This window comes from Crinia signifera, chromosome 8 (assembly GCF_055691185.1).
Source record: "Crinia signifera chromosome 8, ASM5569118v1, whole genome shotgun sequence".
NCBI lineage: Eukaryota > Metazoa > Chordata > Amphibia > Anura > Myobatrachidae > Crinia > Crinia signifera.
This window is the reverse complement of record NC_139224.1, coordinates 36,214,401-36,237,362: the sequence shown is the minus strand read 5'-3', so window position 1 is coordinate 36,237,362 and position 22,962 is coordinate 36,214,401. Positions and strand designations below refer to the sequence as shown.

The window sequence follows — 22,962 nt, the reverse complement described above, 5'->3', positions numbered from 1 at the left end:
ATTAGCTGACTCAAAAGAAAAAGTTGAGAATATTAATAGGACAGATTTGCTAAAAGAAAAGCCCAAAAACAAACAAAAAGATAATTACTTTACAGAATGGGCATTTTTTCCCCAATATGGTTCATACCACAAAAAAGTAGAGACCATATTTAGAAACGACTGGAAGATTCAAAAAGATGACCCAGTACTGGGGGTAGCTTTACCAGATCGACCAAGATTCATAATTAGGAGGGCATCCTCCTTAAAAAACCTTCTGGTAAAAAGTGCTCTCCCAGAAAAATCAGTGAGTAGCGAAAGAAATAAAGGCTTCCACAGATGTAGGTCATGCCTGATGCGTAAAAGCACTAATAAAGAACTTTATAAAAAGAAGGCTACTTTTTTTGAAGTAGATGGTAAAAATACAAGATTAACGATTTTATAACGTAATGTTATATATCTGCTTGAATGCAAGTGTGGCAAGATATATATAGGAAAAACTACCAGGAATTTAAAACTGCGAGCCACTGAACATATATATAATATAATGAAAGGCTGCCTATCCCACCCCCTATCTGAACATTTCCTAAAGCAGCACATTAAATGTGAAAGTGGGATAAAAAGATTTTTAGGAATTCAAGTCAGCACAAATTGGAAAAATACTTAAAAAACGTAGAGCGTAGACTCACTAAATGCGAAATGAAATGGATATTTTAATTGGACACCTTATTTCCCAATGGACACAATGCAGACTTTGAGTTGAAATGGTTTTTAGAGTAACTGTGCATTTTATAGTGTGTGTTTTATGTGTAATTTTTAATGTATTTATCTTAATTTCTCTTTATTCTCCTTTTCTTGCCCCTTATGTACATGATTCCGGATAAATGGAGACATCAGGCTACCTGTCCCCCGGTATAAGGATGGACCATGCCAGAATACAAAGTACGGCACAGGTTAATTGAATGAGGAGACAGGTGCCTGGAAGATCTATTCCTTCCCAAAAGAAAAATGGTGGATTGGAATCTGGAGACGAAAGAAATAATATTTACATGTATGTGGAATCAAAAGTAGCGTCAGATTAACCGTGAAAACGGAAGTTCGGCTAAACCGGGAACCGGAAGTGACGCATGCACAGTGAAACGCAACCGGAAGTCGTCAGGTGGAACGCAGGTGACTTCCGATATGTGAAAAAGCAGGAAATCCCACAGAAGGAGGGTGGAAAGGACTCTAATCAAGAGGGGTATAAATATGAGTTCAGTTACCTTATGCCCCTCATTCAATCTTGAAGAAGGAGAATTATATCTCCGAAACGCGTTGATACACAGAGTTAGCACCTTCAGGCTGCACTTTCAAAGCACTTTCTTTGGACGCACCAGCCACTTTATGGACGCAGATGCCCTGGACTTTACTTGAATAAGCCTTTTGCAGTGGTGCCGAGCTTAATTGTTCGGACCCTTCTACATTTTTGCTTTTAACAGCAAAGCCCACTGCAACATGCAACCAGGGTGAGGTATACCCATATATTGGGATTTTCTAGTCCTTATACTTGCAAATAAGTGTGTGTCTTATCCCATGAATTTCCTATTGAATTTTTTATTGTATTTTTACTTGTTAGTTTTATGTATTGCATGCATGTAAATAAATTGTGTGTGTTTTCAAAAAGGCATGGTTTGTCAGATTCTGCACCAGTTATATGCAAAATATTCCTGTTTCCAATTTCTTAAAGAGATCTGGTGTTTCTCTTCTTTTGCATATAGGCAGCATTATGTGACAATTAAAGGGCGCAATTATTGAAAACAACAACTCTATTTGTACTATATAGCAATATATAAGCTTGTTTGTAAGTATTTAGGAATGTCAATGGTATTGATATTTTATGTGTCTATTTGTTTAAACATTTTATCTGAACTGCTGATGACTGATAACTATGGGAGCACATCGGGGAGTGAATTAATTAAATAACCAGAGGAATGAAAAGCCCCTTGAAGAAAATTATACACTGGAAGTGTAACAATTAATACTCTGGGGGATATTCAAACTCCCACCGCCATTCCTGATGGGGGAAATGGCGGTGGGGCCCTATTCAATGCTGTCTTCCCCGAAGGCATTGAACAGTGATCTCGGCAGAACATGCATGACTTCACAAGCAGTCGGGCACGTTGTACCGAGAACATCTGGGAATTGATGATCTCCCAGCCGCAGCTCTCCAATTTCTGGCCGCTTCTCACGCCCACGCCCCCTTCTTGGCACTCTGCAGACGGGACATTGAATCCCGCCTGCAAAATCACAGTCGAGCCGGCCCAGAACGGGACAGGGTTACGGCTGTCGGGCCAGCCCGACAGTCTTGACCCTACATTGAATACTCCCTTTTGACTGCGATTCTGTAATCTTAAGGTACACCCGGTAAGATTTTTTAAATGATATGGCCGTTTCCATCCAACCAGAATAATCAGTCACTTAAAAACTTACCATGTGTGGAGAGAGTGTGGAGGTGCGGCGGGATGCGGAGCCGCAGACCCTGAACACCCCTGATCATGGCCACATTGAGTGATTGAGTAAACCCTCTGATCGCTTACTCAATTGTTCTGTGTGTGTGGCAATGATCATCGGTGTTCTGGATTTCAAAAGAAATTGGATAGATATCAGATTGGACTGAGCACCAGAGACAATTTAAGAAATGCAAATGATCATAGATTTATTTATTAAAAGCAAAAAATAGATGAATTCACCATAGAGAGATCTTACATATTAACTCCATATCTTTTCAAAAAGCAGTAACATGCGAAATACATTCTTCAACTTTGTACTGTAAAAGGATGAAAAAATAATAAAATATGAAAACAAATAGAAAACTTGTGTTTCTCCTGAAAACCAAAGTCCAAGTGCTGCACAACTATTGCGTTTTCTATTGTTATTTATGTACACACATATTTTATCTCAAAGGAATGTTGTAACTGTGTTCAGTGTAAACATGATAGTTTTGCTGGATGGAGGGGGGGGGGGGGAACAACGGAACAGGAAGAGGACAGCAGCAGGAGGAAGTCCAACAAGTAGAGGAGGGTGCCAATTGGTTACTTTACTAGTATAAAATAATCTTCATCAGCTGTGTCCCATGCTCCAGATTATAAATCTCTGTTTAATTGTTAAGTATTGCATACTTTACAGGGGCGTAACTCTGATAGGCAATGGAGTCACCTGCTGCCGGGCTACTGTTCCCAAGGGGGCACCTCTCCTCCCCTGCAGGTTTGAATCAGTTAATTAAAAGCCGTTGATATCACTTCTGTGGCTGACTCCATCTCCTAGCAGGATAATAGACATCCCACTCTCTTTATTCTAAACATATGATTTAAATGTGTCACATCCTGTATTAGAACCTGCATACTTACAGTGCAGCAGCAATAAGCTCTATCAGAAAGGTGTGTGCCTCCAGTGAGACAGGTTACAGTTTATAATCCTGGGTATGTATGTATGTATGTATGTGTGTGTGTGTGTGTGTGTGTGTGTGTGTGAAGACCAATGTTTATCGTGCCTCTGGGCAAGTGGGATGAACTTACGCCAATGATACTGTATAAAACACTTCTGATTTTTTTGCTTATATTACCATGTTATTCTTTAGAAGAGGTGACGACAGTCATTGTATATCGAATAGGTGCCTTAGTATGTTGCCTTCGGGGTGATTTGGTACACAAAATGAAATTAGCAAGTTGATGATGGAAATAACTCAGCCTCTATACGCAGTGGGATGGGCTCCTGAGTTTGCTGTATTGGACATCTGCTGAATTAACCAATGACCTTAGCTAAGTATACAATAAATTCATATTTATGTTATATATAAGTTGTTTATTAAGATACTTTTCTGGGAATCCACCCATCTGGGTCTCCTCGAACTTAACCCATCTGTAACAACAATTAATCTGGTTAAATTTATTGAAGCTCCCTGATGATCAAACAGTTATTTAGAGCACATTTACTATCTGGTGCGATTATCAAAAGTAAGCAAATAAGATACATAGTGGTCCTCTTCCAGGCGGAGGTAGGAGAGAGAATTTACTTTGTTCCCAAGTGAAATATTCCTATTGCACAAAACACAATATCCTTACATTTTAACTAAACACATTTCAAAGCGGTAGACCTCTGAGCAGAAGTCACATCCCTACCACACATATTGGAGATTGCAATGATGATGCTTCACATTTTCAGCTATACAGTATGTTACCTGAGCCCAAATTGGGTGTGCAGTCAATAGCACATGACTTGGTCAAGTCCACCTTAGCACTACCAAAAACTTCCTTTGATGTATTTTCATAATAATCTAGACTGCAGATGGTGTGGAGCGAGATGTCTTATCCGGTTGCATGTCAAGAGAAAACAAAGGTATTGGTGGAGATGGTGATAATTTTCCTATCGGCTATTGATGAGGTCTTTCTGCTTGTGATAGATTTTGTTTTGTGATTATAAGGTCATAAGAAGTTTCGGTACATATCATGGCATCTTTTTTTAAATCACTTTTAATCACTTTTTTTAATGTAATGTGTGCTTGATTCATAGGGCTTCACATGCTTTGTATGTTCCTGTCCTTTGGAAACCATAACACCCACTGAATGTACTAGGGTTAGTGTAGTGGTTAGCATTGCTGCCTCACAGCACTGATGACTTTGTTTCAATTCCTACCAAGACACTATCAGAGTGAGGTTTTTGTATGTTCTGCCCATGTTGGTGGATTTTAATAAATCCTAGTGTGTGTATATGTGTTTCAGTGGAGGAACTTGTTAGTAGTTTTCTCAGGTGTAAAAACATAATTGTGACCCCCCTCCTGCACTCCAACTCTAGTTCACAATATTCCACACAGCAGTGGGTCACTGGGAGAGGCAGAGGGTAACAGTATAAGGCAGGGGGTGGCAGAGGGTGACAGTGTAAAACAGTGGTGTAAGAAGGGCAGTGGGAACCAGTGGGTTAACCTGAAGAGGGTGACAGCACAAGACAGTGGGAAGCATAGGTTGACAGCAGAAGGCAGGGAAGCAGGAGAGGGGGGGGCAATGGGTGATAAGGAGAGGCAGTGGTGGTGACAGCATATTGCAGGGAAAGGATGAAAAATAGAGGAATACAGTGACGACAAAAGGCAAGGGATGCAGATGATGATAGGGAGAGGCAGTGGGTGGCAGTGTATAAGCACATTATCCTGCATGGCAAAGAAAACAGGGGGCATGTACCTTTGTGGGGGCCGGAACAAAGTGTTCTCTACTATGTATGTGATAGGGGCCCCAGCCTATTGTCCTTTTTGGTGTGATTTGTCCCCCGCTGTTTAGTGCCTGTAATACCAGCACTGCACACTGGGGGGGGGGGTGGCCACAATGATGCAATCACAATTGCCACACCCACGCTCACAGACTTCAAGGCTGCCCAAGAGAGAACAGCAAGCCTTAGTTACTGTGATTGGACGATCACTGCAAATGTGATCCGGGGCAGTCATCGTTGGATAACATTTTCTGAGCTGCAATATGATTGATTTAATTTGTTCGTATACATCAATAGGCTAAAAAGACTGACCCATTAAAATCAATAAATATTTGAACTGTTAAAGTCCTTTATAAAGTTTTTACAAATGGATAAGTTGCAAGTTTCAATTCAGTTTAATTTCCCCAATTTAATCTTGATAGTTTTGTTCTATAAACTTGGCTGTTAAATTGTTACACAAATGCACACAGAAACACATATACAACATGTTTGGCCAGAATGTAGTTTTTTGTCTGTCTGGCATCTGTTACACTTTAGTGAATTCATTGAGTTCATATCTTTACCGAGTAGACATTTACAAATTTGAATTCATCTTGTTCTCTTGTGCCTCATGGGGTCAACATTTGCCAGAAAATGACTTTGTTTTATCACTCAACTCTTATTCAGTGTATTAACCATTTTCTGAGACATTCCCTGGTTTATATTTACAATGAACATATTTATAAAAATATAACAGGAAATAAGACATCATAAGCACAGTCCATTTACAGTGTAATATCTAAGAAACATACAAAAGGAAAACTTTTTTAAATTAATGTTTGTTCTTTTAAATAAGCGGAAGTAACAGAGATCTTCCAAGATTTAACAAGAACTTTGTGAGTTTATTTATTGTTATACTTTTCTTTTTTACATGTACCACAGTGTAGCCAGACATGAAATATCTTCTTGAATGTCTTTTTGAAATTCTCGTTACACAGTGGGTAAATCAAAGGGTTTAGAGTTGAGTTGACATAGCCAAGCCAAATGGTAAACATGTGAAAGTTGTGATTGAAACAGTCTTGGCAAAATGCTATGACCATGAAAAGAACAAAGTAGGGGATCCAGCACATCATAAATGCCGCCATGATAAAACCCAACTGCTTGGCTGCTTTCCTTTCTCTATTCATGTGAAGTCCTTGGATGTGCTGCTTGGAATGTGAGCGAAACCTTTGCCATGTATGTTTCAGGTAGCTGAAATTCCCTGAGAGCCAGGTTTCGGTACTCTCTGTGGTCTCCATGTTGTTCTCTTCCACTTGACTTGAATCCAAGATGCAAGAACCAGGCTCTGCAAATGTGTGTTCTTCGGAAATGTCTGTCACCTCCAGGTTTTCTGGGCATTGTTCTTTCATAGTATTCCTGTTAACAGTGACATAGTTTCTGCATTCTTCTGGATTTGCCTGTATTATAGTTAGCGGGAAGCAGTGCAGCTTGACAACTTTATTTTCACATGGGCTAAACCTCTGTTGAGTCTCAAAGTCTTCAATTTGGAAATGTCTCTGTGAAATGTTTTCTTGAGCGAACACATTAGAAACTGCCGTGTAATGACTGTGAAAGTTTGTATCTGGAACCATAAGATTTCCATTAGTACATTGTGACTTTGCACAGTCCTTTGCTTTCTTGAGCACCTTGACCTTCCGAACAAGCTTACTGTCATAGAACAGTTGGAAAGAGCCATTAATCATCTCTCGATGTTGATAATGTTCTCTCACAGCCTTGTAAATCTTAGCATAGAACCACAACATAAGCAAAGATGGAATATAGAAATTCAGTATGGCTGTGAGAACTTTAAACCAAGTCACTTTATGAAACTCTGTTTCACACATGGTTTCTGGTACTGATCTAGTTCCACCATTGGCGAATACATGCCAGCCCAAAATAGGAATAATCCAAGTCAATGACAGTACCCAGGCCCCAGAAATCATCACAGAAGCCCTGGTCTTTGTTCGATACTTCAAATATTGGAGTGGCTGCTGAATGGAGCGATATCGATCAATGCATAGAATGAAAAGGCTAAAGATGGAGGCTGTGCTAGCAACATAGTCCATAGATAACCAGAATAGACATGTTGGCCTTCCAAGGATCCATTCATGATTTAGGAGATACACAATGTTTAGCGGCATAACTGCTACACCCACAATTAAATCAGCGATAGATAAGCTGACAATGTAGAGGTTTCCAACAGTGTGAAGCTTGCGTTCTGTTTTCACAGCATACAAGACTAGAATGTTCATGATCACAGTAAAAAACGATATGCTCCCTAACACCAGGCCCAGGCTTGCAGAGTGAATATCAGTCAAATTCTTTGCTAGACTCAGGTTATGGCTCAACATCATTCCCTTGACGCAGTGGGATGGGGAGTATATGGCAGCACTTTCTTGATGCGGTGCGTCACATATGTGTGGCGTTGGGGAATATTTTCTTCTGACTTAAGGCTGTGGTCTGTAAAACAAATGAACAAGTCAATGACTCATTGTGATCAGATGAGTAAATACCAATATATACGCCTTGCTTCAAGAAGATGCAATAAATAATTCCAGCTTGTAACGAATGATACACTGATAATGTTATACCAATAATGTTATATTGAGGGTATTAGACAGTTTATTATGCATTAAGTAATTTGTTAAAAGAATAAAAATTAATTTAAATAATAAATTGTAGGTCTTGTTTTAATTAGAAAACAGATTTCCTATTGGTGTTCGTCTTTTCCATAACAATGAGTGAGTTTGTTTTTTATTGTTTTGTTTTTTAAATCAACATTTTATTGAACGGATCACATCACATCAGTTACAGTAATCAAGTCACATTTCCGACAGTGACAAATATATTTTGAGTTTATGGTTTTAATTTGATGACATGTTGCTTCTAAAGCTCTGATTCTGATTGGTAAATACATTTATATTTTTCTGTGCTGGGTAAATAGGGTTGCTTTTGCATGTAGCCTATAACTGTTAGACAGCTTGATCTTGCACTGCAATTTAGTTTTGTGTGCTTAGATGTGCCCCTCTCAAATCGTATGCTCTGCACTTGTTACATCTGCCTCCGTGGCAAATTTATGGGTCATGGTGCCCCTTAGTTTAACTGTAATGGCTGCCCCCCACTGGCCAATTTTATCATTTCAATTGGTCATAGGCCCTCATTTAATGATTGTCAACTTGATATAAAAATTACAATGACATGCACTGTGACATTGTGTTTTATTTTTATTATGTACACATATTTGTAAAGTAGGACAACTTATAGGGGGCAGTCACTCCATGTCCTATTTTTATAGTGTATAGAACAGTAAAATTTTTATTGTTACTGGTAACTTTCAGATTGACGGTAATAAAGAAAGCATCAAAGTGCTGCCCCCCAACAAGTCCCGCCTCTAGGCATGTGCCTCATGTGCTTAATGGGAAATTCGCCTCTGTCCCCAACTTGCAGTGCAACATGATTTTGCCCAGGAGCACAGTTCACAGTACATGCTTTGTCATTTTACACATGCGCGTTAGAGTCTGAGCACTCTAGTGCTCAGACTCTACTGCGCTAGGCAGCAGGCGCTTCTCCCGGCAGAGAGGAGGGGCTGCACACGGACCTCCTCCTCTCTTAAAGCATCCCTGCTGTGGGGGCTGCTTTCACAATTGAAAATGGGGATCTCAGCAGATATCTTGGGTCCACAGGAATGGATGGGGCTTAATGACACAAGTGTAACATTAAGTCGCACCCCGCAATACAGTGCCATGACTTCTGTTATTGTCTCTCTTTTTTTTAAATTAGTTAGTTTTTATTGATAATTTTTCTCATAGTTACACATTTTGAAATTTGATAATACAATTCATAATTTTACGTTCATTATTATAATACATGTCATACTTGATAACATCAATTTAACAAGAAGAAAAAAAAAACATCTGTTGAAGTCTGGACTAATATCTAAGGAACATATACATTTTGGATAATTCATTCTTATAGTATACTCATGTATCGTGTTGGTGTGTTCCTTAAATTTCCTATAGTTATACTTGTAAATGACCTTTATAAACAAAAAAACAAACAAATTTTTAATTTAATTTAATGCATGCTCAGTGATTGGAAATAAAATAATATAAGGGAATCTTAATTACTCCCGTAGTTAAAAAAAAAAAAAAAAAACGTTTCTCAGTGAGAGGTTTAATATACATTTTTCATAGTTATCGTGTATGTTACAATTGGTGTCAATTTGTGGGTGCACTGTGTATGAATTTACTATTATTCCTATAGGTGTATATATCTATTCTTATATATAGCCAGTCTCCACCTTTTCCCTGGTCTCTTTTGTAGTAAAAAAAAGTGAGCAAAGAGAAAAAGGTTGATGTCATCAGTTAAAAAAAACAACAACAACCAAAAACAAAACAAGAAACAAAAAAATTATACATAGAGAAAAAAAAATATATCTCCCCTTTGAGTTTAAACTCTAATTAGTATCATATTATCCCTATTTCTTTTTGAACCGTTATATCTTGATATATTTATTATTCTTTTCTCTCACTTATATGCTCATGGACTCGCAGATACCCATACTATATACACAATTTCCAATCATATAAGCATTAGACCCATATCTATTACTGGGACCTTATATGACGTCAAACCGCCTCTTGGTTGGATTATTAAGGCCTTGTACATCTAGCGTATCAAATTGCCTGGATTATAATCGGGAGGAAGGGGTATCTGTTCCCATCATAGATATGTACCATCTATCCCATTTTTTTTTTTAAATAGTTTTGATATGAGCCTCTACTCTTATACATAACTCTTTTATGTGCAGGTACCTCATTGACTAATGCCCTCCAGTGGTAAATATTGGGTGATTACGGAGCCAGCCATTTTCTAGCTATCAGGACTTTGGCCAAAGTAATGAGGCATAGGACATAAAGATATATTGTTAAAGAGTGTGACTCTTCTAAATCTATTCCAAATATACATAGACGAGCTGAATATACAGGAAGGGACAGTTCCTTATTTACAATACAGTATCTCTCCATACCTTTGACCAATAAGTATATATTGGCGGACAGGACCATGATACATGCCAGAAGTCTGCTCCCTCCATTCTAAATTTTGGACAGGTGGATTTAGATCTCAAATTTGCTCTATGAAGAGACATAGGAGTATGGTCAATCCTATGTGGGATGTAAAAATGTATCTGTTGATATCGAACACAGGGGGTAGTATACCTAGTAGAGCTCAATATTTGGGTACATTGTTCATCAGAAAAATCCCTAAAATCTGTTTCCCATCTATCTTTAAGTGAATCAAATATATGTAGGTTACTTTGGCTATTGAGTTTGCCATAGATTCTGGAGATTTGTCCCCTGGATTCTAGCCGTAGTAAAAGGGTTTTTATCGGGGATATCAAAATGTCCATATGGGCTCTCCCAAACTGGGTCTGAGTGGCACTGCCAGTTGTAAATACCTATAGACCTATTAGAAATATCAAAATCGAGTATCAATTGATCAAATGTTTTAAAGGTTCCCTGTATACACAGCTGCTTCACCAACCAGACCCCAGCTTTTATCCAAAAGGATAAAATAAAGAAGGATTATACCACAGTGGTATATAATATACCCGTAATATACCCGTAAATTCAAAAGACATAGAACCCCATCCTCTTTAGATTTAACCAAAGCCCGTAGGTACACTCTTGGGATTCCGCCTCCCCAAATAAAAGAGGATATAACACTATCTATGGTTGTGAACACTTTTTTGGGTATATACACAGGTGAATGTTGCATTAAATATAAATATTTAGGCTGAATAGGGGTAACTTCTTCCAAAGATGTGTCTTGGATTTAAACTCCTGTGTTACAGGGTCGATATTTTGAGAAACAAAATCGTTAGAATTGGAAGTAATTCAAACCCCCAGGTATTTAAATTGTAACGTCCACTGCAATGGACAGAAAGGGCTATATTGTACGGAATATTACCCGAGATGGGTAGGATATAATTTATGCACAAACCTTAGAATACCCCAAAAAAATCAATTATCCTCAGAATGGAAGGTAATGAATTATTTACTTCTCGCAAAAATAAAAGCATATCATCTGCATATAATGATATAGTATCACAGACAATACCCAATCGGAGACCCTCAATCTCAGAAGATGTACGGATATAACTAGCCAGTGGTTCAAGTGCTAGTGCAAATAAGGCTGGGGATAGAGGGCACCCCCGACGTGTACCACGCTTCAAAGGAACAGGCATAGTGGTATATCCGTTAACTGAGATAGGAGCTACTGGTGCAGTGTACAACAGTTTTACCCATTTTATGAAATTGGGGCCAAATGAAAATCTATCTAACACTTTCCATAAATACTGAGTCGAAGGCTTTGGTTGCGTCTAGTGACACAACTGCCGGCCCCGACCCTGCACTTTTTCCCATCTGTAAATGACAAAACAATCCCCTGAGATTCTATCTGGTGCAACGCCCTGGCATGAATCCAGTTTGATCTCCGTGAACAATTGACTTAATCACTGTGTTCAATCTAACAGCCAAAATTTTAGCAACATTTTTTACGTCGGTGGATAATAAAGAAATAGGTCGATAGGAATCAGAAAAAATAAATGATTAAATAAATGATTACATAAATCTAACAGATAGTGGGTATAAATTTCTTTATATACATATTTCTATTGGGAGGCCATCGCAACCAGGGGCTTTATTATTGGGAGTAGATGCAATAGCAAATTCCACCTCTTCTGTAGTTAATGGGGATTCCAATAAGGCTACATAATCAGGGGACAGGGTGGGCATATATACTTGCTAGAGGTAGTTATCCAATTGGGAGGTTGTATATGTTGTCCTAGAAGCATATGCATTATTATAGTATGTAAAGAATACCTACGTGATATCAGGCACAGAATACTGTAAACTTCCTGTCACAAACCGTGGGTCTCAGCCCCGTCTGAGACCACGTCCATTACCTTCCCGGTGGTCAGCGGTGAGAGTAAGGCCTCTGGTAGCTGTCAGCGCCTGGCGAGATGTCCCATGTTTGGCTGGTGTTGACCCGTGCAATCGTCATGCCGGCACGCTGGAGCCCGCGCGTCATGGGCGCCGCCATGACACATGCGCTCAGCTGACCAGAGGGTCCAATCCCGCGGTCCAGCCAGGGTGACCTCTGACCCACACACCTGCACACCTCTCAGGTGTACTCACTCTTTCCCTGGACTGATTGGTGCTGCTGACGCTAACCAATCAGTGCGCAGCAAGGGGGATATATTCCGGCTTCTAACTCACAGTCATCGCCTTGAATATGTGTTCATCTGACCTCAGTCCCTCCTGTGTTCAGCTGTTTCCAAAGGCTCCTGGTTATCCGGTCTCCCCGTGTACCTCTCGCAGTTTCCTGCATACTACCTGGTTTGTCATCTCCAGAAGACTCCTGCTATTCCACTCTGCAGTCGAGTATTACTCCTGTTACCATCTTTACCTGGCATACCATCTCCAGAAGCCTCCTGCAAAATAACCATCGTGCAGTTGAGTGATCTCATCGACCCTGCTGTCGACATCAGTGTTGACACTTTCACACTGTGCCCTCCAGAGACTATTCCAATTCTCAGTGTCTCCAATATCACTACCACTCTCCGCCTACGTCCAGAGGACCAGGGCAGAGGGCCGCGACCTGCCTGTCAGACGCAGCGAAGTCCATATCCCCTTGCGGGGGTCTCTGGTGAATACCGCTGGCAGGTTAGACTCCGCGCCTCTGTTTCTGGTTTCAGCCAACACTCTGGTACGCAAGGCAGTGCCTCTGTGCATGTCATTCATCAGGCCTCCGGCCTTCCGCTACACAGCGCCCTCCACTGGTCCACCACGGTCAGGGTCGGGAACACAGCAGACCCAGAACCTGACAGTATATTCAAGGCCGATGGACTCGGCCCAAGACCCAAGTGTGGGACCAGCGGTTCTTCAAAATGTTGCTGCCAGAATGGAGACCCAAGAAGCTACTCAGCAGCAGGTGATTAAATTCTTACAAGATGTATCCAGTCGGTTGGACACCCTGCAACAGTCCCTGTCGACTTCTGTGTCAACCACTACCGTAAGATCAGCAACACCAGCTTTATCATCCCGTCTCCACCTGCCAGCACCCACCAAATACGATGGTGACCCCAAGACCTGCAGAGGGTTTATCAACCAGTGCCAAATTCAGTTCGAATTGGTTCCTCATAACTTTCCTACGGCCAGAATTAAAATCGCATACATGGTGTCATTATTAACTGGCTCGGCCCTGAAGTGGGTATCACCCTTATGGGAAAAAGCAGATCCTCTGCTGACAGACTATGACCAATTCCTCCTGACCTTCCGCCGCATATTCGACTTGCCAGGTCGACCCGTGTCAGCAGCTACCGACATCCTCCAGGTTAAGCAAGGGTCCCGCCCCATGGGGCAGTATGTAATCCACTTTCAAACTCTCGAGTCTGAATTACAGTGGAACAATGAAGCCCTGACAGCTGCCTTCTGGTTAGGAGTTTCTGACCGGATCAAAGATGAGCTGGCATCTCGCGACCTTCCTACCCCCTTGGAAGATCTCATATCTCTATGTGTCAAGATTGATCTACGTCTTCGTGAGAGAGGACTAGAAAAACACAAGAAGGTAATTCCCAAAGTTTCTCCCAAGATTCGTTCTGAGTCTCCTACGCGTGAAGAACCAATGCAAGTGGGTAGATCACGACTGACTCCCGAAGAACGCACCCGTAGGCAGCGCAATCGCCTGTGCATATATTGTGCTGCTCCTAGCCATTTCATTAACAATTGTCCCGAGCGTTCGGGAAACGACCGGGCCTAACCTGCAAGGGAGGAGTCAGGTTGGGTCAAGTGGCAAAATCTCCTCCAGAATATGACTTTGTCTTACCCGTATCTTTGGATACCCCTACTGGTACCCATTCCAGTACCGCCCTGGCAGACTCCGGCTCGGCCGGGAACTTTATTTCTCAAGACCTGGTTACTAAACTGAAGATTCCAATGGAACCATTAGTTCCACACCTAGCTGTGACAGCAGTTGACGGCAGCAGAATCCCAGGCAGTGAGGTTCGCTTCTGTACCAGTCTCCTCACCCTCAGAGTCGGCATGCTGCACCAGGAACAGATCAAATTTCTCGTTATTCCCAAATCTTCTTATGAAATCGTCCTTGGTCTTCCCTGGTTTCGTCTTCATAACCCAAACATCAATTGGAAGACGCTACAGATCGAGCAATGGAGTTCTCATTGCCAACAGCAGTGTATCAAGTCAGTGGTGCCCACTCGTTCAGCCAATGTAAAAATTCTTCCTGGCCTCCCTGAAGTCTATAGTGAATTTGCTGATGTGTTCTGCGAGCAGTCCGCTGATACTCTTCCTCCTCATCGTGATTGGGACTGTAAAATTGACCTTCTCTCAGAGAAATTCCCCCCTAAAGGTCGAACTTACCCATTGTCCGTTCCTGAGACACAAGCCATGTCGGCATACATACAAGAGAATCTTCAGAAAGGCTTCATCCGGCGCTCAAGTTCACCAGCAGGCGCAGGTTTCTTTTTTGTAAAGAAAAAAGATGGAGGCCTCCGCCCGTGCATCGATTACCGGGGTTTAAACAGTATCACAGTCAAGAACAGTTACCCCCTTCCTCTTATTACAGAACTTTTTGACCGAGTGCGAGGTGCCCAAGTCTTCACCAAATTGGATCTCCGTGGGGCATACAACTTAATAAGAATCCGTGAAGGTGACGAGTGGAAGACCGCATTTAACACCCGGGATGGTCATTACGAGTACCTGGTAATGCCTTTCGGTCTTTGTAATGCCCCAGCAGTATTCCAGCAATTTGTAAACGAGGTCTTTAGGGACATGCTCTACGTTTGCCTTGTGGTATACCTCGATGACATCCTCATTTTTTCAAAAGACTTATCCTCTCATCGAACTCAGGTCAAGGAAGTATTGTCTCGTCTTCGCAGAAACAAACTGTATGGCAAAATCTCCAAATGTACTTTCGAAGTCCCTTCTGTGCCCTTCCTCGGATACATCATTTCTGGGTTCGACCTACGTATGGATCCAGAGAAGTTAGAGGCTATTAATGGGTGGTCACAACCCACTTCCCTCAAAGCAGTCCAACGCTTCATAGGGTTTTCCAACTACTACAGGAAATTCATTCGAGGCTTCTCCACGCTGATTGCACCCATCACCGCACTCACAAAAAAAGGGGCTAATCCAGCCAACTGGCCCTCAGAAGCCATCGCAGCCTTCCAGTTTTTAAAACAAGCTTTTGTCACTGCTCCTATCCTGTCCCAGCCTGATGTCGACAAACCCTTTTTTCTTGAGGTAGATGCCTCTCACATAGGAGTCGGTGCTGTACTATCTCAAAAGAACAGTGATGAAAAACTCCACCCCTGTGGGTTCTTCTCTCGCAAGTTTCTTCCAGCAGAAAGAAATTACTCCATTGGAGACCAAGAATTACTGGCCATCAAATTAGCTCTCGAAGAATGGAGATATCTTTTAGAAGGTGCTAAGTTTCCCGTGACGATCTTCACAGATCATAAAAACCTCCTGTACCTCCAGTCTGCCCAGTGTATGAACCCCCGACAGGCTCGTTGGTCCTTGTTTTTCTCTCGTTTTTCTTTCAAGTTGTTATACCGTCCTGGCACTCAGAATGTGAAAGCGGATGCCTTATCACGTTCCATGCAAGAAGATTCTGACCTACAGGAAAATCGGCCCATTCTGGACCCCATCGCCTTTGCTCCCACTCAAGTGTCGCCTGTGCCTCCTCCTGGTAAAATCTTCGTTCCCACTGAATTACGTCAGAAGCTTCTTTCCTGGGCTCACAAGTCATTATTCTCTGGGCATCCTGGCGCTCAAGGGACATTAAAAATTCTTCAGAGATCCTATTGGTGGCCGCAGATTGGCAAAGAAGTAAAAGAGTTCGTGGCATCATGTCCAGAATGTGCACAGCACAAAGTATCCCGACAAGCCCCAGCCGGCCAGCTCCATCCTCTGTCCGTTCCATCTCGTCCCTGGACTCACATCTCAATGGACTTTATCTGTGACTTACCCAAATCCCAAGAGTACAACACCATATGGGTAATAGTTGACAGATTTTCCAAGATGGCCCGATTCATCCCATTACCCGGCCTACCGTCCGCTCCCACTCTGGCTCAGCTGTTTGTACAGCATATCTTTAGAAGTCATGGCTTGCCTAGCGAAATTGTGTCCGATCGGGGGGTACAATTTGTGGCACGGTTCTGGAGAGCTCTGTCTTATGCATTCCAAATCAAATTAAAGTTTTCTTCAGGCTATCATCCCCAGTCCAACGGTCAGACAGAAAGGGTGAACCAAGATCTGGAGACCTTCCTTCGTCTTTATATATCATCCTCGCAAGATGACTGGTCGAGACTCCTCCCGTGGGCAGAATTTGCTCATAATTTCAGGTACCACACAACCACTGGTCATTCCCCTTTCTTTATAGTCTATGGACAAAACCCCCGGGCCCCCAATTTTGAAATGTTACCAGCGATAGAGGTACCTGCAGCCGCAGCAGCCATTAACCATTTCTCTCAAATCTGGCGAGAGGTTCATTCCAACATCACGAAAGCCTCAACAAGGTATAAATTCTTTGCAGATTGCAAGAGAAGAGCTGTTCCTGAGTTGCACCCAGGAGATAGAGTGTGGCTTTCCACACGGAATCTCAGACTGAGAGTTCCCTCTATGAAATTTGCTCCCAGATTCATTGGTCCCTATACGGTTCTACAAAGGATCAATCCTGTCGCATACAAACTGAAGTTGCCCAAATCTTTACGCATCCCCAACTCATTTCACATCTCTTTGTTACGTCCTCTCATCCTGAATCGCTTCCATACTTCCTCACCCTCACTACCCAAAGTTCAAACCAGCAGGGGAGTAGAATTCGAGATTAATAAAATTGTTGATTCTCGTCGGAGGTATGGGCATCTCCAATATCTCGTTGATTGGAGAGGATATGGTCCTGAGGAGAGGAGTTGGGCAGATGCAGAAGATGTACATGCCCCCCGACTAATCAAAGTATTTCACGAAGAGAACCCGTCCAAGCCTAAAGGGTGTTCGGTGCCCACCCTAAAAGGGGGGGGTACTGTCACAAACCGTGGGTCTCAGCCCCGTCTGAGACCACGTCCATTACCTTCCCGGTGGTCAGCGGTGAGAGTAAGGCCTCTGGTAGCTGTCAGCGCCTGGCGAGATGTCCCATGTTTGGCTGGTGTTGACCCGTGCAATCGACATGCCGGCACGCTGGAGCCCGCGCGTCATGGGCGCCGCCATGACACATGCGCTCAGCTGACCAGAGGGTCCAATCCCGCGGTCCAGCCAGGGTGACCTCTGACCCACACACCTGCACACCTCTCAGGTGTACTCACTCTTTCCCTGGACTGATTGGTGCTGCTGACGCTAACCAATCAGTGCGCAGCAAGGGGGATATATTCCGGCTTCTAACTCACAGTCATCGCCTTGAATATGTGTTCATCTGACCTCAGTCCCTCCTGTGTTCAGCTGTTTCCAAAGGCTCCTGGTTATCCGGTCTCCCCGTGTACCTCTCGCAGTTTCCTGCATACTACCTGGTTTGTCATCTCCAGAAGACTCCTGCTATTCCACTCTGCAGTCGAGTATTACTCCTGTTACCATCTTTACCTGGCATACCATCTCCAGAAGCCTCCTGCAAAATAACCATTGTGCAGTTGAGTGATCTCATCGACCCTGCTGTCGACATCAGTGTTGACACTTTCACACTGTGCCCTCCAGAGACTATTCCAATTCTCAGTGTCTCCAATATCACTACCACTCTCCGCCTACGTCCAGAGGACCAGGGCAGAGGGCCGCGACCTGCCTGTCAGACGCAGCGAAGTCCATATCCCCTTGCGGGGGTCTCTGGTGAATACCGCTGGCAGGTTAGACTCCGCGCCTCTGTTTCTGGTTTCAGCCAACACTCTGGTACGCAAGGCAGTGCCTCTGTGCATGTCATTCATCAGGCCTCCGGCCTTCCGCTACACAGCGCCCTCCACTGGTCCACCACGGTCAGGGTCGGGAACACAGCAGACCCAGAACCTGACACTTCCCTCTTAATTGTGGATCTGCTCACAGTATTGCTATTCCAATCCCCTCGGGAGAGGGAGGCCAAGTAGCTGCCCCCCATATCGGCTTGTGAGTAGGGATTATGTCTTGAAAATAAAATCCTTCTCTTAGATTTATCCAACAGAAAATCGGTCCATTTCCTTCTAGTCTGAATCCATCTAGTATGGTCCGACAGGGACCTGGATATAAGATATATGGATTCTAACTGATGACATTGACTGTCAATGTTCTTCTCCTCCTCTCTACTACTCTTTTTATATTTTAGCAACTTTTTTAAGTAGAGCACCCCGAACTGAAGCCTTAAAAGCATCATATTTTATCAATGGATCAGAATAAGAACTAATAAATATTTGAAAATCTTCCCATTTGCTTATCAATTCATCTCCTTCCCCCATTAAGGATAACCAAAAAGGGTTTAGTTTCCTAAACCTGGACCTTGGGGGACTAAGTTATCCAAGGCTAACAGGATAGACGAATGATCTGAGATCCTCTTGGATAAATACTTGACTGTCAGAACTTTAGGTGTTAAATCAGGGGATATAAGGTCCATATCAATTCAAGAGAATGTACCAAATGTCGCTGAATAGCAGGAGCACTGAGTGTCCTGGGGATATCGAAATCTCCATATATCTATCAGGCCTAATTCTGATATTAGTCTAGGGAAAGAAGTCATAGATAGTGTCCGAGGGTCATTACGTGGTAAAGTTTTCCATCTATCTAGGACACTATCCATAACATTATTATAATCACCTAAGCATATAGTCGGAGTATTAGTAGATAGGGCAATAAAAGCCATTACTTGTTTCAAAATGTCGTTATTATAGGGCGGAGGTATATATAGGACGATAATATTCATCAACGTGGAGTTAATAAAGGCCTTAAGAACACATCTTCCATATTGATCGAACTGTGTTCCAAGTGGAAAGTAACAGTCTTTTTAATCATAACCGAGACACCTCTAGCATTTTGAGAGAATGTGGAGTGAACCACCCAAGGTTTCTTAAGAGCCAATATTTTACTTCCAGTAAGATGGGTTTCAGAGAGAAATATAATGTCAGCTTTCTATAATTTAACCTGTGATAGGACCAGAGCTCTTTTAATTTTTTTATTTAAACCTCTCACATTCCACCCCAATAATCTAAGGCCTTCATTTTTCACTGTCATTGTCATCTATCAACCTGAGCTTAGAAGATAGGAGGAGTACTGTATATATACTAGATCTTTTGGACAATCAGTATATGGGTATAATATATATATAAAGCCAGGGGCGGATCCAGGATAAAATGACAGGGGGGGCACCATGATAAAAAAGGGTTTGGGTGGGGGAAGGGCGGTGTTAGTGGTGCCAGTGTACATGCTAAGAGAGCGGCAGGAGAGGGTGGGAATGGAATTAAAAATAGGCCCTGGCATTTAAAGTACGCAGGCCCACCATGGCGACAAAAGTGAAGGATGTAGTTGTGCGCGCGTCAAAGGCGCACTCTGGAAAAGGTTGTGTGGCCACTCAACAGGGGGCGTGTCAACACCATATACAACTTCTACACATTATGCAACAAAATACTAGACCCCATTATACTTGCCCCTTACACATGATGCCAAATGGAATGAGCCAAAATTGACATAATGCCACATGGATTGAGCCAAAATTCAAATAATGCCACATGGATTGTGTCAAAATTCACATAATGCCACATGGATTGAGCCAAAATGTACATAATAACACACACGGATTGAGCCAAAATTCACATAATGCCAAATGGATTGTGTCAAAATTCACATAATGCCACGTGGATTGAGCCAAATGCATAAAATGCAATACGGATTTAGCCAAAATTCACATAATGCCACATGGATTGAGCCAAAATTCACATATTGCCACACGGATTGAGCCAAAATTCCCATAATGCCACACGGATTGGGAAAAAATTCCCATAATGCCACACGGATTGAGCCAAAATTCCCATAATGCCACATGGATTGAGCCAAAATTCACATAATGCCACACGGATTGAGACAAAATTCACATAATGCCACATGGATTGAGCCAGAATTCACATAATGCTACACAGATTAAGCCAAAATTCACAATACACTTCATAAACAGGGACATTGTCCACCAAAGGCTCGCATAAAACATTTACACCATAATGTCCATTACACGTTAAGTTACACGCCATTATGTCCATTATGTGTTATGCCAAACACCATAATGCCTATTAAAAATTATGCTACATAAGTGCTGCTTCTCTACATGCTCATTGCCAAGGGTTCCGTGCTCATTGCCAGAGGTTCCATGCTCGTTGCCATGTGGGATTACATGCTCATTGCCAAGGGGGAATACATGATTGTGGTAAATGGGGGACAGCCGCCGCCAGGCAGAAGTGATAGCCACTGCCAGTGGCAGAGCCTTGCTGTATTCAGAGCACTGCAGGTCCCGGCTATTTGAAATAATACACCAGAAAATGCATTATCAGGTTGGCCCCTTTTACACCAGCCTAGTCCCTGCATTTTCTGGTGTGAGGGGGAGAGAAAACCACCCCTCCCCCTTTAACCAGTTATCTCATTTAACCGGCTATATCTTCGGAACCAACTGACCAATTTACATAAGACAAGTATTATATTGAAGAACTTTTGAGTGGGCTTTGAATGATTTTGGTCCAGTGAAACTGGAACGTTTGGTTCCAGAGTAATCTGCCCTCAAAGAACATGAACAGCCATGAAATTACATTTAAAAAATAAAAAAATCGGTTTACACGCAATATCTTTGGAACCGATTGACCAATTTGGACCAGCCTGGTATCATATTGAAGGCCCAGCGATTTGCAATTGAATGAAATCAACCACAAGTTTCTGTGATGCCAGGGCGGGAACTGGCAGCCGTCGGAACTGGGTGGGGGTCAGAATTGACGGGTCCCATTTTATCATATGGGGAAAAAGCGTTACAGGTTTGCCAGGCGATATCTCTGGTTCCCGGGGGACTAGAGACACGGGGCTGGGCTCGTTGGAAAGCCCTGGTCCTCAGCTTCAAAATAAATGACAGGGGGGGCACGTGCCCAGGTGCCCCCCCCCTGAATCCGCCACTGTATAAAGCCATCTTAAACCAAGAGCTTATCCATGAGCAATATCTCATAATATAAAAAGAGACATACCTATATATCAATTCAAACAGAAAAGGGGAGCAAAAAATTAACATAAAAGAAATCAATAAATCCCTAACCCTTCCCACCCCTCCCTGTACATCTACAAACCCAAAAAATTGAGATATACCTATATCCAACCCTACAAACCACAACAAACAAAAAAGAAAACACAAAAAAAACCCCACATAAGAACAAAAACATACAAACGGGGACATCAGGAATCAATCTATGTAACCTGATAGCTGTTTCTGAGCTCCCGTTAATAGAACAAGTACTGTACCTGCAACCAGGCAAGCATTCCATAAATGAATAACTTACACCGCTGAGCACCCTCAAGGGATGTAAGAAGGTTAATTAGTCGTAACATAAACATCTTTCCTCAGGTATTTAACAGGATCTAAAAAAAGAAAAAGGTAATGGCCTATACCTAATCAAGGCGCTATATACAGAGCTCCACCCCCCTTTGTGAAAAGTAATGACTGGGTGGTCTTATTGGTCCAACTAGTGGGCAGTATCTAAATCAAAACATAATTTTTCAATACTATTATATTATATTATAGTAGCTAAACCTCTTGTATGTAAAATGTAACATTCTTATAGGGGCCTTAACTCACATGATTCTAAATAAATCAATAACTTTACACGTACAGTACTTAGTATTACAGCATACAACATCCTGCATATAAGGATAACCCCCCCCCCCATATATAAACACTAAATAATAGAAAGGTATACATAAGCACTGCATAATAAATATAATGAAAAGCACTTGTGTAGTCATCTTTCGTTCAATTAAGGAGGTAACCCTAATATCTCAGGTAGTTCCATATCTATCAAGAATAAGGAGGTAAGCATCCAGGAGACTGGAGTTATTGGGGGAAATTTACTAAGATGTGTATTCTACTTCACATGTGATGTTGCTATAGGCAACCAATCAGATCCTGTCTACTATCTTCTAGAGCAGGCATTCCCAACCACGGTCCTCAAGGCACACCAACAGTGCAGGTTTTGTAGATATCCAGGCTTGAGCACAGGTGACTTAAACCATCTGTGCTGAAGCCTGGATATCACTAAAACCTGCACTGTTGGTGTACCTTGAGGAGCATGGTTGGGAATGCCTGTTCTAGAGGGTGCTAAATAAATAAGAAGATACTGATTGGTTGCCCATCGCGACATCACATGTGAAGTAGAATACACATCTTAGTAAATTTCCCCCATTGTCTTTTAATCATAGTTGCCTACCCTCCTGCATTCTGCAGGAGACTCCCTGATATAGCAGCAATCTCCCTCTCTCCCTCATTAGTCTAGCAATCTACCTCATTTCACCTAGCCCACATTACACTGTTACATTTTTGGGTAAAAAATAAATGATTGGTAGATACATTTACATTGAATCATCAGCACCATTTCCCAAGTACAGTATCTCTTACTAACTGCCTTGGGGCTCATCTACATTTATACAAGTAATTTTAAAAGATTCCTCTTAGATGTAGCCATACACA

At 42.2% G+C, this 22,962-nt stretch overlaps 1 protein-coding gene across 2 annotated transcripts in view; it reads right to left on the bottom strand.

Moving 5' to 3' along the window:
- Positions 1-1,136: 1,136 nt before the first annotated feature.
- HRH1 (histamine receptor H1) overlaps positions 1,137-22,962 on the bottom strand; it is a 165,108-nt gene continuing 143,282 nt past the window's right edge. The window contains exons 2-3 of one of the 2 annotated variants that reach the window (XM_083156154.1): positions 10,259-10,364; positions 1,137-7,689 (exon numbers count right to left, since the gene is read on the bottom strand). In XM_083156154.1, the coding sequence (XP_083012280.1) occupies positions 6,093-7,583 (1,491 nt within the window). In that variant the 5' untranslated portion in view covers positions 7,584-7,689; positions 10,259-10,364 and the 3' untranslated portion in view covers positions 1,137-6,092. The remainder of the gene's footprint in view (positions 7,690-10,258; positions 10,365-22,962) is intronic. The other variant, XM_083156153.1, reaches the window with a different exon arrangement.